Source organism: Canis aureus, chromosome 6 (genome assembly GCF_053574225.1).
Source record: "Canis aureus isolate CA01 chromosome 6, VMU_Caureus_v.1.0, whole genome shotgun sequence".
NCBI classification, from domain to species: Eukaryota; Metazoa; Chordata; class Mammalia; order Carnivora; family Canidae; genus Canis; species Canis aureus.
Window position 1 is genome coordinate 61,161,643 of NC_135616.1, and position 19,215 is coordinate 61,180,857.

The window sequence follows — 19,215 nt, forward strand, 5'->3', positions numbered from 1 at the left end:
TATAAAATAACATAATTTATGGCATAGTAATTCTAATCTAGTAGTCTCTAAAAAATTTAGTAAGGCAAAAAAAAAAAATCTCTAGGGGCAAACTGAATTCTCTTATACTCCTTGCTTGCTTCTCGAGCCAAACTTTCTTAAAAATGTGTTTTTTGTTTTTTTTTTTCTAATGTCACAGTCTGTTTCTTTTGCAGACTTGAATAGGAAGACCCTGGCTTATTTTCATGACCAATATTAAAGACAAATGCTATTAGAATTCTCCTTGGATAGGCCCTAATGGTGAAATAAATTTGCATGGCATTTATCTAAGTTATTAAAGGGTTAACAACAACAACAACAACAAAACTTGACGAAAATGAAACCTAGAGCTGCTTTTCTTAAATCCATTGATAAGAATCTTATTTAGAATCATGAGGCTTTTTATAACCAGACCATTAGGGTGTGTGACTACAAATCTTAAAAAAAAGCCTCTACTATTACTGATACTGACATCATCAGTTTCCAAGGCCAGTTACAACATAGATAAAATAACTGTGATTGCCTCTATCAAAAGCCATGATATCTACCATTCATATCTCCCTCACAAAATCTGACACTTAACTATACGTATGAAATGCTTTTATCAATAATTGTGAAATAAAGTTTACAATTTTAATTCCTGCCTCAGTATTTTTGCTCTGCTCTTTATTACAAATGGCATTCATATTTCAATCTCAAAAACAGAAAACTACTCACTATTTAACTGATATAATAAAATCCTGTTATTACACTGGAGCTTCTTTCCTCCTCCTGTCAAAAAACTTCATGTAGATTCCTCATCAATTTTTAAAGCTTACTATATCTAAAATAATATCCTGAAAATAAAAAAAATAAGTGTCCTACTTCAGCATTAATAGTGTAGTATTTATATCAATTTAAAAATTATCTTTCAGGGGCACCTAAGTGGCTCAGTCAGTTAAGTGTCTGACTCTTGATTTTGGCTCCGGTCATGATCTCAGGTTTGTCAGATAGAGCCCTGCATCAGGCTCTGGGCTGGGCATGAAGCCTGCTTAAAATTCTTTTTCTCTCTCCCTCTCTCACTGCCCCTTCACCCCCTCCTCTCTCTAAAAAATAATATAATAATAATTATTATTATATTTGGGTAATCTTTTAGATCCACAAAGAAATGCATATTTTATAATGACAATTATAACACTCATAAGTTGAAAAAATCATTTTTAATATTCCAAATTAGCTTGAAAAATGCATTAATGAGTTAGAATATTTTAAAAGTATATCATAAAAGGAAAATTATCAATCTGTATGCAACTGGTCTTGTTAAATATGAATTTCAAGAATAAAACCAGTGAGAGAAGTGACTACATAAATATTTAAAATGTTAAAATCATCAGAAATAAAAAACCCTATACAAAAGACTCATTAGATCATATTTGCAAAAATAAATTTGATAAACTTTAGTACCCTTAAGATATAAAATAATACTTAATAGCAATAATACTAATAATCTAATTAAAAATATTTTAAAAACATAAGCATATAATAGTCATGGCAAACTATTTACTCTCACAAGCAAAGCAGAAAAATAGAAGCAAAATGTATTTTTCTTTCTGTCATATTGTAAATTTTTTTAACTTTGTCTTTAATATTTTTCAGCCAGCACAGCAATGTAAAACAAGGACTTGCATATACAATCTGATGTAGTAATGTAATTTGGTGCAACTCTATGAGAAAGCAATCTTAAAATATTTATTAAAATCCTAAACTAATCCATATCTAAGAAGCCAAGCAATTAATAAAAAGTGTGATTAAAGATTCACATGTGAGGATGATCACTAGAAAGAAAGTGACAAGATAGCAATAATCTGAAAGTCGAAAACAGAGCATTGTTAAAACATTCTTGGATATTTACATACCATGCTGTATTTATAATTATGTTTAAAAAATATTTAACAATATGGGAAGATGCTCATAATATAATTTTAAGTAGAAAGAAGCAGAATGCTAAGCAGTATGATCCTGGTGTTCACACACACACACACACACACACACACAAGAAAGACTAAAGGAAAACAGTAAAATACCAGCAGCTGTTGTCTATGAATAATAGAAATGATATATATTCCAAATTTCCAAATTTTTCTACAGTAAGTACATATTCTTAATTAGAAATAATGAATGAAAGTGCATTTAAAAACCACAACAAAGTACAATGGTTCTTTTGAGAGGTACAAAGTGATATTCTAAAACCTTCCCAATATTAACTCATGAAGTAGTAGAGCTGTGATTCATATATAAAATGATGGCTTTGACATTTTACACTCCCATTGGTGAAATGAATAATACAGTTTCTTCCACCTCCAGAACCAGTTTCTAAGATATCATCTTAGAGTCATCCACTGGAACTCACCTCCCCACTGCTGCTCATGGGTCATCAAATCCTGCTTTTGGCTTTCTTGGTCACCTCACCTGGACAGTACTTCATTATCCTATGCTTGGATTATAGTAAATCCCTCTTTCTTTTAAAAAAAATTTTAACTTTTCTTTTAACGCAGGGCTTGTGGGATGCCTGGGTGGCTCAGCAGTTTGGTGCCTGCCTTTGGCCCAGAGTGCAACCTGGAGTCCCAGGATTGAGTTCCACATGGGGCTCCCTGTGTGGAGTCTGCTTCTCTCTCTGCCTGTGTCTCTGCCTCTCTCTCTGTGTCTCTCATGAATAAATAAATAAAATCTTTAAAAAAGAAAAAAAAAATGCAGGGATTAAGCTCACGACGTGGAGATCAGGACCTGAGCTGAGATCAAGAGTCGGATGCTTTGCTGACCAAGCCACTCAGGTGCTCTGCAGTAAAATCCTTCTTAATTTTAATCTTTGCTCTTCATTCTCCAATTCATCCTACTTTCCACTGTGGGATTAATCATCCTAAAATTCCAATTTCATGAAGTCATTTGTCAGCTGCAAACCCATCACTGATTCTCTATTTCCCATCATCCAGCCCTAAAGCCCTCCTGATGGGAGCTTAATATTTATCACTTGTAACCAGATTGCTCCATTTCTTCAGATTGGTCTACTGCCATCCATGTGCCATTTTCATCCTATTCTATTTATTTCCCTGCTCATCTGCTCCAGGACACACCAATCTATTCTTATATGGATTGCCCATAATACACATGCTTATATAAAGTCAAGTAACTATTTATCAATATTTTTCTTATTTTTCTTCCAAATGACTCTTGTATATAAAAGTCTTTCCCCCAAGAAAGCTAAAATGTTACGGAGATCAAGAACCATGGTTTATCATTAACTGCTGTACACAGCACACTGCACAGAAAAAAAGTACATGTACAATGTATTCAAAGGAGGCAGCTAGTGAAGGGGAAAGATCATTAGATTGCCATTCTGGAGTCTTCGAATCTGGTCCAGCTTGACCACTTCATAGCTAGCACTTTCCCAGCCAGGTCCTGAGCTATGTTCTGTTCACTCATTATCTTACTTAAGTTGTTGATATGATGAAATTGCCTATTTCACCAACCCTTGTTTTCTAGTGATTAACTGCCTCGAAAAAAAAAATCAAACATGAAAGCATTTTTAAAATATGAGACTTTATATATGTTAAAGAGTTGTTGTGATAGCCACTCTTAATCTTGAGAGCAGTTTGACCACAGTATAATGGGAAGGAAAGGAGATGTCAGAGGACCTGGGTTATCACTGGCTCTTCCTGGTTGGGAGATCATGGACAGTTTCACTTAATCTCTATGAATTTCCATTTCTTACTCTATGAAATAGGGTTAATAACTCTATCACTCTTACAGCATTTCATTCATTCACTCACAAAAAATGACTTACTCATACTTCGGCTGGCATTTATAATACAATTAGAACCAAGTGATTAAAACAAAACATACATTCAGAATAGTGTCCTAGTGCCCAAGGAGCTCACAGACAGTGGAAGAGATTTATATATTGTAAACAAATATAGACCATACACCATGAACATTGCCATGTTAGAAGAATCTACTAAGTCTTTTGTACTGAAAGTCTAGCTGTGGAGGTCAGGAAAGGTAACAGTTGAGATGATCTAAAGAAAGTTTGAGGTGTTCCAGGAGGAGGAAAGAGTAACATTTATGGTCTCACATGGGTGAGGCCACAGTGCTGCTAAGCAATATATGTGGCCTATTCAGAATTTGTTCTTATTTCTTCAGAGGCAGACTTTTATTCTCCCCACAACCCTGGCTTCACCACCTCTACCTTCTCACCCTCAAAAGATAATAATGACTTCTAATTTCTACAAGGGTGAAAAGTCATCAGATGAGTACTTTGTTAACTTCTCCTCTCACTGTTAGGTAAACAGTGAACTTCCACCCGCAGCCATCATCTTCTCCCTCCTCTCTTGTCCTAATATAGATGTTTCTATACTACTCTCCACCTGTATTTTTTTTTTAATTTTTTAATTTTTATTTTTTTAATTTATGATAGTCACACACACACACACACAGAGAGAGGCAGAGACACAGGCAGAGGGAGAAGCAGGCTCCATGCACCGGGAGCCCGACGTGGGATTCGATCCCGGGTCTCCAGGATCGGGCCCTGGGCCAAAGGCAGGCGCCAAACTGCTGCATCATCCAGGGATCCCTCCACCTGTATTTTTATATCTCCTTTGCACTCCTCACCCCTGTAACCTTCCCAGGGCTGTGACCCTATCAGATACGTCATCTCTCCATTCTCCAATAACATCTTCATTAATGACCCCCAGGCATCAGCATTTAAACACATTCAAATCTCTTCTATTAACAACCCACCTCTCCACATACACAGGTTTTCTGTTCCTCACCTCCTCTTACAGACATGGCACATCTCCTTCTTTCCTGGACAGTCTACAGGATTATCTCAAATTTTTAAAAAGATTTTGTTTATTTATTTGAGGGAGAGAGAACAAGAGAGAGAGCATGAGCAGTGGGGAGCAGCAGAGGGAGAGGGAGGAGAAGATTCCCTGCTGAGCAGGGAGCACGACACAGGGCTCAATCCCAGTACCCTGGGATCATGACCTGAGCCGAAGGCAGACACTTAACTGACTGAGCCACCTAGATGCCCTATCTCCATTTTCTTATCTTCCACTCCTCCTTCAAATCATTGCAGTATGATTTCTGCCCTCACAACATTATTGAAACTGCCTTTGTCCAGTTCACCAAAGACTTCCTTGTTGTTAAATACCTTTAATTGTTTTTTACAACACTGTACACTTCCTTGATTCTCGTTATTTTCCCCTGATGATTGCTGTTGGATCTTCAAAATAGCATTTTATGTCCTCTTCTCTGAGTATCACTTCCCATGCATGGTTTTAATTATCTTTTTCTTGCTAACATCCAAATCTCAGCCTAATTTCCTTGAACTTCAGATATGTTGCATCATTCTTGTTCTGCCTAAGACTGTGAACTTTATTAATGTGGGCCATGGGAACCATTTACAAGTTTCTCCTTTTTCTATTTTTCTCATTTTCTTTTCACAAGCTTCTTTAAGAAGGGGAGCAACTGAATCACATCTGTGTTTTTAAAATAGGACTCATAATCACGTAGAAAAATAGGCTCAAGGGATGAGAAACTGGAGCGAAGAGGACTAAGATATATACCAGGCATGAGAAAGAACATGCTAGATAATGGAATGCTATGTAAGTTCTCCTTACCTTGAACGGAGGACTAGAGTCACTTGGTCGTGCAGAAAAGTCAAAGGAGATAATCAGATCAACTCCCCTCTGGGGTCTCAGGATCAAGGGGTATGGCAGGTTAAATGTGAGGCCACTGTCCACTACATGAATCTTTTTACTTTTGACATCCAGGGGCTCATATATTTGCTCAAATTCATCAGGATCTTTAAAAAGGAAAGAGACAAAAGAATGAATTAAATGACCACTTAACATTATCTAGAACATAAATATATTTTTCATGTAAATTTGTAAGTAGAATTTCATAGGATTAGGGCTTCAGGCTTTGAAATCAAACAGAGCTGGGCATGGGTCCTGTAAATGAATCATTGTCTTTGACTCAGTTTCAATTTCTGTGCTGTCTGGGTAAAAGAATGAAATAAGGGTGCTGTGAAAGTTAAGTGGGACAATGTATGGAAAGTACTTAGCTTAGGCCCTGGCATGAAGTCTAACTGCGATCATGATGGCTTTATCAGCCTTACCTCACCTCATCTAGGAGGTCTTTACTGGCTTCAAAACATTTCCTCATATATTATCTTATTTTGTCATAACAGACATGTGAAGTACAACCATATCCGTTAGTGGAGGATGAAATAAATTAATCCCTGCAGTGACAGAATGAGGCAGTGGCAGAGTCTGAATGGATCCCACGCTGCATCTCCCAAAGTGAGGGGAGTCCAAGGAAATAATCCAGCCAACACATTCAGCAGACGTGTTGTTGTCTGTTACTATTTGGGCTCTTTTCTAGGTGCTAAACAAGATGCAAACTCTGCTCTAACAGAGCACGTGACTGATAAATCAGTAAACAGTTCAGGCAGTATTAAATACATGGTAGAAAATGATAGGGGGTCATAGAATGGGGAGTAACTTCAGTTGGATAATCAGGAGAGACCTCTTTGAGAAGAAGGCCTTGAGCTGAGGCCAGATTAAGAATCTGGAACGGTCCATCCAAATATTTGGGGGGTTACTTTTTCCAGGGAGAGGAAAGAGCCTTGAGACGGAATCCGACTCAGTATATCTGAGGAACAGCAAGAAGCCCACTGTAGCTACAGTACTGGAAGAGAGTAGTATGGGGTGATGAGAGGATCTGCAAGAAAGTAGAGTCTAGAAATCATTCGTTTTAAGAAAAAATGGTGACATGCTCCTCTTCACGTTTACGTGTGGGACTCCTCATTCATTTCCCAGGAAAAGAGATGTGATAAGAATTGAACTGATTTGAGTTGAATGAAATGACATGCAATTGTTTTGGTCTGTCTCCATATCCTCACACTTGTTCTATTAAGAAAAAGGCTGGAAAGCTCCAGAACAGCATGAGGATGTTCATACTAGACAGGCATTATGATCTCTGAGAAAGCTTGTAACTTCTACTTGGCAAGTCTTTTCAAAGAGGTAACAATAAAACCTAGAGGGTCAGACTGACCTGTGTTTATAGAATCACGTATCCAAGGTAGTTACTACCTATTATCCAGAAAAATATTCACGTTGTGGGAACCCACTGCATGTTCGTTTCCTCCCTATATTTCTAAATAAGAATGATACTGACTATAACCCTCTCATGGTGAATTTTATCATTATGTTTCAAGAGCAAGGGATCCCAAAGAAAGGCAAATCTTTCAATTCTTACTGTCCCATTAAATCCACAATCTTCATCATCATTAAAATCTGAAGAGCACCAGTGAACACAATTAGGTTTGAGGTTTATTCAATGTGAATTGAAACAGTTCTAAATTAGGTTTGGACTTACTCAAGAAAACATAATTATTCTTCTAAGTTTCTTTTTATTTTTTTTTAAGACTTTATTTATTCATGAGAGACACACAGAGAGAGGCAGAGGCATAGGCAGAAGGAGAAGCAGGCTCCCTATGTGGAGCCCAGTGTGGGACTTGATCCCAGGACCTCAGGATCATGCCTTGAGCCGAAGGCAGACACTCAACCACTGAGCCACCCAGGCACCCCCTTCTTCTAAGTTTCTACAGGTAACAGAGAGTCATGTGTTTTCTTCTCTCCTATTTATTAAAATTTCTCATCCCTAGAATACTAACAAGCAAATGCTATAAACATATACTAGTGTGCTTATGAATGAAGAGAAAAAGAGTTTACAGCTGAGGTGATTTGTACTGTCCAGAACTGGTGAATGAGACAAGGTGTGAATGAATGGTCTTAAACAAAAAAAAAATAAATATGCTATAAAAAAAAAAAAAAGCAATAGGGAGAGGGTTTTAGATAAGAATAAGGCCATGTGACTAAATGAAAAGGCAGGCCAAGTTAAAAACAAAAAAAAAAAAGTCTTGCTATGTCTGAGGTGAATACTAGGCCAACAAGGAGAGAAAAGAGAAATTATTCTGTAAATAATTACCTCCAGATGAAGTCTCCTTTCCTATCAAGTACTTATGGATTGTAGTGACAAAGTACTTTGCTACTAGCCAAAATTCTAAAATTCTGTCACAGAAACACGAACCTAAGAATTGTAACATTGAAAAATACATATATCATCAAACACGATTTTAATATTTTTTCTCTGAAATTTTTATTTTTATTTTTTATTTTTTTAAATTTTTTTTTTCATTTATTTATGATAGTCACACACAGAGAGAGAGAGAGAGGCAGAGACATAGGCAGAGGGAGAAGCAGGCTCCATGCACCGGGAGCCTGACGTGGGATTCGATCCCGGGTCTCCAGGATCGTGCCCTGGGCCAAAGGCAGGCGCTAAACTGCTGCGCCACCCAGGGATCCCTGAAATTTTTATTGCTTAAAAACTTTTGCTTAAGCTTTTTAAAGGTGAACAATTGTGGGTCCTTGTCTTATATTCATTTTAAAATATTTTACTAAGAGGCTGGAAGTTCAGTATTTGGGTACTTTTGTTTCTCTTCAAAATAGCTTCATTTATTTTGAGTTTCTCTAATGCATTAGAAATTTCATATATGAGATTTATCATCCTTTTGAGACTCTTACAAAAGAGCCATTATTAGTGTCATTTTAAAGATCAGGAAACTGGGGCACCTGGGTGGCTCAGTGGAGGCAGAGGCTCAGCATCTGCCTTTGGCTCAGGCCATGATCCTGGGATCCTGGGATCGAGTCCTGCATCAGGATCCCCGCAGGGAGCCTGCTTCTCCCTCTACCTATGTCTCTGCCTCTCTCTGTGTGTCTCTCATGAATAAATAAATAAAATCTTAACAAATAAATAAAGGATAAGGAAACTAAGGCCCAAGAGGTCCGGTTTCACACAGTGATAGGATTCCAAGGCAGGCCCAGGTCTCAGCCCTCTGCTTAGTCCCCTCATTAGACCCAGTGTGTCACATTGCTACTTCAGTAGATGGCTGGCCATAAAACTGAAACGGCTTAAAAAGCAGTAATTACAACGTAGAGAGGCTAACTACACATGCATCTGTCAATCATTAAAACCACACTAATATATGTCTTTAATCACAAGTAAATACAAATGTTTGCAAAACACATTAGTGGGCAATGTTTTTTACAGTGCAGTGATTTCCCCTAATACAATAAAGTATAATGATAGTTTACAAATATTTTTCTTTGGCTTCATACACTTAGTGCTCTTTTGAATTTCAGCTAAAAGATTAACCAAGACAGACCACTTCTCTCATATTCTGTTTGATATGCTCCTTCTTGTCACAAAAATGGTAGTCTCTCTTTTCCTCTTTTATATCCAAGATGATGTCTGAGAGACAGGTCATTATGTGACCAAGTTCCAGCTCTGGCATGTAGCTAAACACCATGGTTCCACCCTTCCAAATAAATTGAAAGGAAGCAGTGTTTCTTAATTGTGTTGCATACAAAGTAGTTTTGCAAGATATTAACAGATGTTCTCTACACAAAATAAGAGTTTCATGATCAAATGGGTTTGAGAAATAGATCGACAGCTTAATGTAATGACCATGTTAGATTGTGGGTTTCCTATCCTCCTGACTATGCCTTAGGCTAATTGCCCTTTTAAATAAAGATGCTACTTTAAAAGAAAGAAAGAAAGATGTTATTTAATCTTCCCAGGAAGTGTATAAGACAGGTACTATTCTTTCTATTTGGGGAAAAGAGTGAGCATTGTTGCAACCTCGCTGCCCTGAGGTTGCAGGTTGCATGGGGATCAGGGGTGTTGGTTTTTAGTTTGGCTCTAGTTTTTCTAACACTGTTAACTGAGGATTATGCTAAGTAACTATTTAAGACCATCTCATTAATAGTGGCCCATCTAGGATTTGAATGTAAGCCAGTCTGCACATTTTCAAGTAGGCACATTGAGTAGGGCTCCTTAAATTCATTAGAGTATCCCATCGCATTGTGAATAGGGAGATGGAGTTGTTAGTTTTTCCAAATTTATTTGAACTTGAACCCAATTTATTATATAACATCTACTACAATGTCAGAGAGAGTTTGATAAATGACACTACGGAAGAACATCCTCCCATAGCTCAAAACATACAGGGTTTCTAAACCTGTAAATGAGTTAATCAGGTTCTTTGCTAGGTGTGGAAACATGTTGTGTTTTATAATGATGTACCATCTCCTTAAAGCAGCTCCTCTGTGGGCATTTGCAATGGTCACTTTATATAAATACCTCACACAGATTCAATATATGATGTACAAAATGTTTGGATGTTTGTGTATTGAACTCTGGCCTAAATCAACGCATGCCTCGATTTTTAAAATTCCAGATGTTATGTGTCACAGTAAGTAACGTAAACACAAAAGTAAACAGGAAAGAAGTCACATAAATAATAGACAGCTTCTCGTAGTTTCTAAAGGTATACAACTATTTTGAAATAAACAAACAAGAGGAATTCCCTCATCTTATTATTCTTCTTATTTTCTTTTTTTTTTTTTAATTATTTATTTATGATAGTCACACAGAGAGAGAGAGAGAGAGAGGCAGAGACATAGGCAGAGGGAGAAGCAGGCCCCATGCACCGGGAGCCTGACGTGGGATTCGATCCCAGGTCTCCAGGATCGCGCCCTGGGCTAAAGGCAGGCGCTAAACCGCTGCACCACCCAGGGATCCCTCTTCTTATTTTCAAACGATTGTCTGCAAAGTGAAGTAGTAGGCACAATGACTGCACTATTTTTTTTCTCATTTTAGGTTGAGAGATTGTTTTAATTCTAAAATACTCAAATTTTACTTGGTACAAATGAAATCACCATAGGGTCAACTAAAATGTAAGATTTTCCTACACTAAAATGTAAGATTTTCTTAATATCTAGATAAGATAAAAGTTTCTATTTCTATTTTGCATGGGGGTACAAAAATAAGAGATATAACCTTAACATTTTAATTAAATTGCAGTATTTTCAACTGTATAATAAATCAAGTTTTTAAAAAGATTATTTATTTATTTATTTATTTATTTATTTATTTATTTTAGCGAAAGAGAGAGAGAGAGAGAAAGAGAGAGAGAGAGAAAGAGCACACAAGTAGGGGGAAGGGCAGAAGCAGAGGGAGAGAGGCTGACTCTGCTCAGTGTGGAACCTGATGTGGGGGTCTACCCCAGGACCCTGAGATTGTGACCTGGCTCAACCGACTGAGCCACCTAGGCACCCCTTTATAATAAACAGTTTTGATGAAGATTTTATGAACCAAAATGATTACAGTTTATGATAAATCTTTTAACTTTTAACTACATATACATGGTTAATCTAAAACTTGGAAATAATCAGGAGACAGTGTCTAAACAACTGTCTGAGAGAGCACTAATCGATTTAGTAAATCTGGTCTAAGATGCAGTCATTTTTGGCAATGTTAGTTTGTAAATTATATATCTGAATGAACTCATCACTGACCTGGCTGGATTCTTGACTAAATCAATTTTAGTAAATTCTTGACTAAAATCAATATCCCATATATATTTTTTTCAACTAGATAAATACAGAGTGAGTGAAATAGAATTTTTATGAGCTATAACACTAGGAAATAAAATTTAAGGTTCTTTCCAACAATTTTAGGTTCATGCATTCCGAAATAGGTCAACAAAAGAATTTTTAATTGATGTAATACCGTATTTTGAGGCGATTACATTTTCTACTTGCTCATTTTACTTTATGAGAACTGTCCATGAGTCTTCTCACACTACATATATACTCACATATATATGGCTTAGAATTCAAATTTAACTAGGCCTGCTGTATTTGATCTAGCAACCCAAACACCTCTGAACCTACATAAAGTATTGCAAAACCACCAGGGAGTTGTTAAACTGTGGAGTGCAGAATGCATGCTGTGCAAATCACAGGAGCTATGCTGGGTAATTCGATCAAAGTAATAACATAAAACAGATGTAATATAGTACACAGAAAGGAAACTTCCATTTGACATCAGCAAAACAATGACTAACAGAGCGGGGAAGGGAGTGTAGCAGAAAGGAAAAGCTTCGGAGCAACACTGAGGTCTGTGACCCCATTCTAGCTCAGCTAAGAAACTGTAGGCAGTGAGAATGACTCTCTTTGATCATTCTTTTTTCTAAAGTAAAATAACTAAAGATTCTTTTCAGTTCTAAATGATCTTTGAGACTAAGTTTTTTTAACAGCCATCATCATTCATCAATGAAGGCTCAGTTTCTAAGGAATATACATTTAATGCATATTCTAATCGCAGTAAGTATAATCACGTGACACAAGACAAATAAGGTCATTGATTAATGGGCAAGTGTTTTGTCTTTTTCTTTTTAAATTTTGGATGAATTTTAAAACAGATATTGACTTTATCACAAATGGACTTTTATCACTGCTAATATGAAAGGGTGTCATTTGCAGTTAAATAATCATACCATACCTCGTATCCTAGACTTGGATGCCATAAACATAATGCAAAGTATAGTGAGCTTCTACTCCTCTTGTTTAAACAAGGTAACTTGCTTTTGCAATGTCCCCTAAGTTCAGACAATAAATGGGAACAGCACTACCAGAAACACCACCAAACCTAAAGCCACGTCCTAATTTTTCCAAATATTTTAGAGGCACGATGCTCCACCAAAAAGTAGAAGAAAGGTTTTTGGAAAAATCCCACTTACATTTCTAGAGCATCCTGCTTTTGATGCCCTGAAGCAGAAATAAATGAGAAATGATATCTGAGCAGTGACCCAGATATCTACTTCATCTGGTATGATGAAGTAGAAAGATTTAGATGTAAAAAAATGTAGGATCATTATAAGAAAGATTATTATGTATTGATTAGTCACCATGGCAAATTTAACTTTTAATTTGAAATATGCAGGGAACTGAAGAGGAAAGGGAATGATTCGTTGGAATTTGGCAACGTAACAGACACAGCAGTGAGTGGGCTCCTACCAGCTGGCCTTAAGAAAGTGACCTAACCTTTCTGAGAACTAGAGGGACAGACTCAGTAGCCTCACAGACTCTGAGGCTGGTGAAGTCACCTCCCCTCGGAACCCTGGAATGCAGGCAACTCCTGTGCTGTGGCAGAGAGTCGGGCTGAGGACCACATCAACCAGGATTCTGAAAAGTGCTGGGTCTGCTAAGACCTGCCCTCCGCCAAGAGCAGAAACACCCACAGAAAATTCAAAGGAGGAAATGAGACAGAGGCTACATTTCTGCCATTTCCACTGCCAGGCACGGTTGTGGGGGCGTTTGTGGGGGTGATTCTGAAGTGTTTTTGGAATCCTTCCTGGAAGATCAGCCCAGAGCTTGCTCTTCCAAGCCTTGGAACAACTTTGTCAACACCTGATTCCCTACTTTGAATCCCTCTCAGTTAAGCAAGGGAGAAGGCTTCCTGTTTTCTGAGTGAACCTTGTCCAATACAGAGAAGATCTAACACCCCTCCTTAGTGGTTCAGTGAAAAATTTCTATGCTGACATAACTATGCCATTTCCTGTCCAATGAATGTTTTTCTTCCCCCCCCCAAAAAACTCCCAGTAATCTGAAGCCCTTCACACACTAAATAGATGTTGCTGTACCTGAGCATAAATGGATAAGCATTGCTAAGAATCAAAAGGCTTCTCACTCGAAAGGAATAAAGATCTCCTGAATTAGCTTCCATGGATTATGTTTTGTGTGCTTACCTGCTACAGCCATATCCAATTCATCTTCATCCAACGATTCCTGTGTCATCAAGTCTTTCAGAGGAGACATTGGATAGGATGTATTGAGATTCAAGCCCAACATGAAGTTGTGCACCTTCCCAGCACGTCCTTCTCTGGTATTGAATAAAGTTGAATCACTCACCAAAGCCATTATCATACGATGGACCCAACTTGCTTGATTATCATTGTGATATTCCCTTTTAGCATCTTCATTTTCAGTGCCTAAGGAAAAAGAACCAGAGCATATAGATTCCCAAATCCATTAAAAAACAACAACAACAACAAAAAACTTTGGATAAATACCTAGTAGTGCAATTGCTGGATCATAGGGTAGCTCTATTTTTAACTTTTTAAGGAACCTCCATACTGTTTTCCAGAGTGGCTGCACCACTTTGCATTCCCACTGTTGGTATAAAAGGGTTCCCCTTTCCCTGCATCTTCGCCAACACCTATTATTTCCTGAATTGTTAATTTTAGCCATTCTGACCAATATGAGGTGCTATCTCATTATGGTTTTGATTTGTATTTCCCTGATGATGAAAAATGTTAAGCATTTTTTCATGTGTCTGTTGGCCATTCTAAGGGGCAGCTGCACCCCGATGTTTACCAATGTTTATAGCAGCAATGTTCGCAATAGGTGAACTACAGAAAGAGTCCAGATGTCCACTGACAGATGAATGGATAAAGAAGATGTGTGTGTGTGTGTGTGTCTACACATACACAATACAATATTACTCAGTCATCAAAAGAATGAAATCTTGCCATTTGCAACAACATGGATGGAACTAGAGGGTATTATGCTAAGCAAAATAAGTCAGAGAAAGACAAGTCAGAGAAAGACAAATACCATATGATTTCACTCATATGTGGAATTTAAGAAACAAAACAGAGGAACATAGGGGAAAGGAAGGAAAAAATAAAATAAGATACAGAGGGAGGCAAATAATAAGTGACTCTTAACTACAGGAAACAAACTGAGGGTCACTGGAGGGGAGAGACAATTGGGGATAGGGTAACTGGGGGATGGGCATTTAGGAGAGCATGTGATGTAATGAGCACTGGGTGTTATTTGCAACTGATGAATCACTAATTCTACCCCTGAAACTAATAATACACTATATGTTAACTAAGTTGAATTTAAATAAAAAATTTTTTTAAATCTCTAGGTAATTGAATATTAAGGTTAATAGTGAAGCTCTATGTCTTTTGATTTAACAAATATTTGTATAAATTAATACAGTAATATTTCAGTTAATCATTTTTTTCTTAAATTGTTATTACTTTATCCTTTACCCACCATCAGTCTACAGGTTGTGTTTTTTTTTTTTAATATTTTATTTATTTATTTGACACAGAGAGAGTGCAGAAGCAGGGGTAGTGGAAGGCAGAGGGAGAGGGAGAAGCAGACTCCTTGCTGAGCAGGAAGCCCGATGTGGGGCTTGATCCCAGGACCCCAGGATCATGATCTGAGCCCAAGACAGACACTTAATCGACTGAGCCACCCAGGCACCCCTACAGGTTGTGTTCTTGATGTGTTACTTGGTCTATTCTTACATTTCCAGGCAAACTACTTTCCCCTTTCTGTCCTTTCCTAGACCTTTTCTTTTTTTTTCTCTGGCCACACACACACATACACACACACACACACAGGGAAATTCCACAGTAGCTAATCCTACCTTCTTTATTACTAAGTTTTCTTCCCTCTCCTGTTTAGTAAACATCAGAAATCATGCAAACTGAGAACAGACAACTGAAGGGCTCAACACACATATTTGCTGCTCAGTAAACACTCTAGAAACAGTCATTTCATCCTTGCTTATAAAGTTTGGAATTTAAAACCGTGTAATTTAAACACATGCTTTAAAATGTCTTGAAATCCAACAATCTTCCAAAAGAAGCAGTTTTAAATGACTTCTCCCCTAAAACCTGTGCACACATCACGACCACTGGGAAGCAGCATCGGTAGTTTTTTAGAACACTGGTTCCAGAATCAGACTGCCTGGATTTCAATCCTCTTTCCACTGCTTCTTAGTAACTCTTCTCAGCTTTCATTTCCTCACAGGACACCTCATGGGGCTGTTGTGAAGATTAATCGAGATAATGCATTCATGCATATCTCTTACAAAAATGCCTGGCCTGTATTAAATTCATAATAAAAACCAGGTAACAGTAGAGATGGTGGTGGCAGTGATAGCTGTATCATCATGATCAATACTATTCATTCATACTCCAAGTCGAGGAAGGTTGTGTGGTATAGTATAATTCCACTTGCGTGCATCTCTCTCTTCAGATTTCTGGCAACTCTATATAAATATATATATATATATATCTGAGAAAAAGAAAGTCTATGTTCAAACTTCATAATTTCTCATAAATATTAACTAGACATACATAAAATCATAATAAATACTGATTTTTTAGCTTCATAAGGATTAGCTTAATGAGCTGAGGAAATGAATGGATCTTTCAGTAACCAATTCAGGTGACTACATACTCACACACACACAAAAAACATACATTTTTCTACCTCACACTTCTCTAAAGCCAAATATGACAAAGAAAAACTCTCAAAGGACAAGTTGGGCTTTAAAGTGAATGATTTGGGGGCACCAGGGGAGCTCATTTGGTTAAGTGGCTGATTCTTGATTTCAGCTCAGGTTGTAATGTCAGGGTCATCAGATTGAGCCTAGCATTAGGTTCCACACTTAACATAGCCCCTGCTTGGGACTCTTCCTTTCTCGCCCTCTGGTCCTCCCCAGATGTGTGCGCACCCATGCACTCTCTATATATATTAATAAATAAATCTTTTTAAAAAAAAATAAAGTGAATGATTTATATCCTCCAGTCACAAAGGATACAAAGATACCAATTATTTTCCAAAAATTTGGAGCTTCCTCCTATTCCTCCAACTCCCTCTCCTCTTCTTTTTCCTTCTTTTTCCTCTTCCTCCTCTTCCTTCTTTATCACCAACATAATTACCATTATCATCATCATTTTTGTTATTATTATTAAATAAACCCCACTTCTGTCCTAGACAGAGATCTTTCCTTACAAGATATTTGGAAATGGCACCGTTTGTGGGACAAACCCAGCAGTCAATAGATAAATGATAATTGACTCTTTTTTAGTAATAATATAAGTAAATTTCTATTTGCATAGCTTTTTACAACTTAAAGCCCTTTGTATGCATTTGCAAGTTGATAATTATAACAATTTTGTGAGAGCAGGTAAAATGATGCCAGCATAGATTTGAAAAAAACTAAAGTTAAAAATTCCTAAAGACCTTGCTCAAAATCATATGATGAAAAATGAAGAAGCTTCAAAAGAGAATGAGGAGACAAGCCACAAACTGGGAGAAAATATTTGTAAAAGACACATCCAATAAAAGACTGTCATCCAAAATATACAAAGACCCCTCAGAATTCAACAATAAGACAACAAACAAACCAATTAAAAAATGGGCAAAAGAACTTAACAGATACCTCACCAAAGAGGACATAGAAATGGCAAGTAAGCAAAGATGCTCCACATCATGTGTCACCAGGGAAATAGAAATTAGAACAACAATGAGATAACACTACACACCAATTAGAAATGCCAAATCCTAAGCAATGACATCACTGAATGCTGGTGCGGATGTGAAGCAACAAAAATATTCATACATGCTCATGGGAATGCAAAATAGTACAGCCACTTTGGAAGATTCTTGCAAAACTAAATTTTACTTCCATCATATGATCCAACAATCATGTATTTTAGTTTTTACCCAATAGCAGCTTTATTCATAATTGACAAAACTTGGAAGCAAATAAGATGTCCTTCAATAGGTGAACGGATAAATAAATTGGTACATCTAGACAATGGAATGTTATTCAATGCTAAAAAAAAAAAAAAAGAAGAAGAAAAAAAAGGAGGGGGTGGCTATCAAGCCATGAAAAGACGTGGAGGAAACTCAAATGCATATTACTAAGTAAAAGAAGCCAATCTGATAACGCTATATATACTGTATGATACCAACAATCTGACATTCTGGAAAAGACAAAACTGTGGAGACAGTAAAAAGATCAGTGGTTGCTAGAGGTGGGGATGGGAGGGATAGAGGAATAAATAAACAGCACAGAGGGATGCTTCTGGCAGTGAAACTACTCTGTATGAAGCTATAATGGTAGATAAAGGTTACTCTACATTTGTGAAAACCTATAGAATATATGATGCCAAGAGTAAACCCTAAAGTTTGGACCTTGGGTGACAAGGATGTGTCGATGTAGTTATAACAAACGCACAATTCTGATATAAGATGTTGAGGTGGAGGAGGCTCTGAGTGTGGGTGGGAGTGTGCAGGAAATCTAAGGGAACTCTCTGGTCTTTTTGTTCAATTTTGTTGAGAATCTAAAACTACTCCAAAAAATTTTATTTAAGAGAAAAAAAAGAATATTAAGAGCTAATAAGAAATCCCAAGAACATCCTAAATATAATTTTCCAATCTAGGTTGCTATTAAAACCAAAATAGGTATGTATGTTCAAAGGGCCTTTGAATTTCTTAGCCTTAAGATAACCAGAAGTGATCAAATGTACTGACCATCTATAGCAATTTCCTTAATAATTAACAAGCCATTATTATACCTACTTGACAGTCCCTATGTCAACACATATTAATTCTAGAAATGTTAGGCATATACTGTCTATCCCCTTTGTACTGGCTGGCACCCTTCATTAAAAGGAAATTAAAAAAAAAAAAAAGACCTGAATAACTAAAAAAATTAAAGTTAAAAATAAGAAGGAGCCAGAATTAGGACTGACTTTCCAGCATGAAACAGCAGGACAGTGTGCCAACAGGGACTGAAGAGGAGACCATGAGCAGTGCTCAAATCTTGTGCCTGGTCGAAAATTTTGTGCCCAGGGAAGGGTTATTATTATTACTATTATTAATTTTACAAGAAACTACACACTAGCCATGCTGTGAGCTTGTGTAGCTGCATTTCCCAGAGAAGGTACTTTCCCTCTAGTTTACACAAACTTATCTTATGAGGGAGTCACAGCCCAGCTGTGAAAAGAGAATTTTAATTTTAATGTTGATTCAGCAAGGATAAAACAGGCTTTTCCAATATCTACACCATGGCTGGAGGGATTCATGAAATTTAGAGCAAGAAAGCATCTAGTGTCTTCTAAAATCTAGATAATCATATTCAAACTATCACAGGATGTTTACCCAGGGGTTAATTTGACCACCTAACATTTGCTATAAATATCCCCCTGATCCTCACCTTATCCCTGCCCAGGCTTCATCCCTGATACGGTGATCCACACCAAGCCAAAAACTGCCTTGTCAAAATGTGAAAGAACTCATTCACACTTATAAATAACATATACAATAAAAAGTTCTTCATAATTCTATCCCACTTCATCACTGATCTCTTCCTAAGAGATGGATTGCTGACAATGGGATAAAGCTCAGTAATGAAGTGAGAATAATTTTTCACATG

General features: G+C 37.1%; 1 protein-coding gene across 10 annotated transcripts in view; it reads right to left on the reverse strand.

Annotated features, from left to right (window-relative positions):
* PLA2G4A (phospholipase A2 group IVA) overlaps window positions 1-19,215 on the reverse strand; it is a 150,883-nt gene that overhangs the window by 16,068 nt on the left and 115,600 nt on the right. For all 10 annotated transcript variants that reach the window (XM_077901893.1, XM_077901890.1, XM_077901889.1 and 7 more), the window contains 2 exons: window positions 13,712-13,954; window positions 5,673-5,857 (listed from right to left, as the gene is read on the reverse strand). In XM_077901893.1, the coding sequence (XP_077758019.1) occupies window positions 5,673-5,857; window positions 13,712-13,954 (428 nt within the window). The remainder of the gene's footprint in view (window positions 1-5,672; window positions 5,858-13,711; window positions 13,955-19,215) is intronic.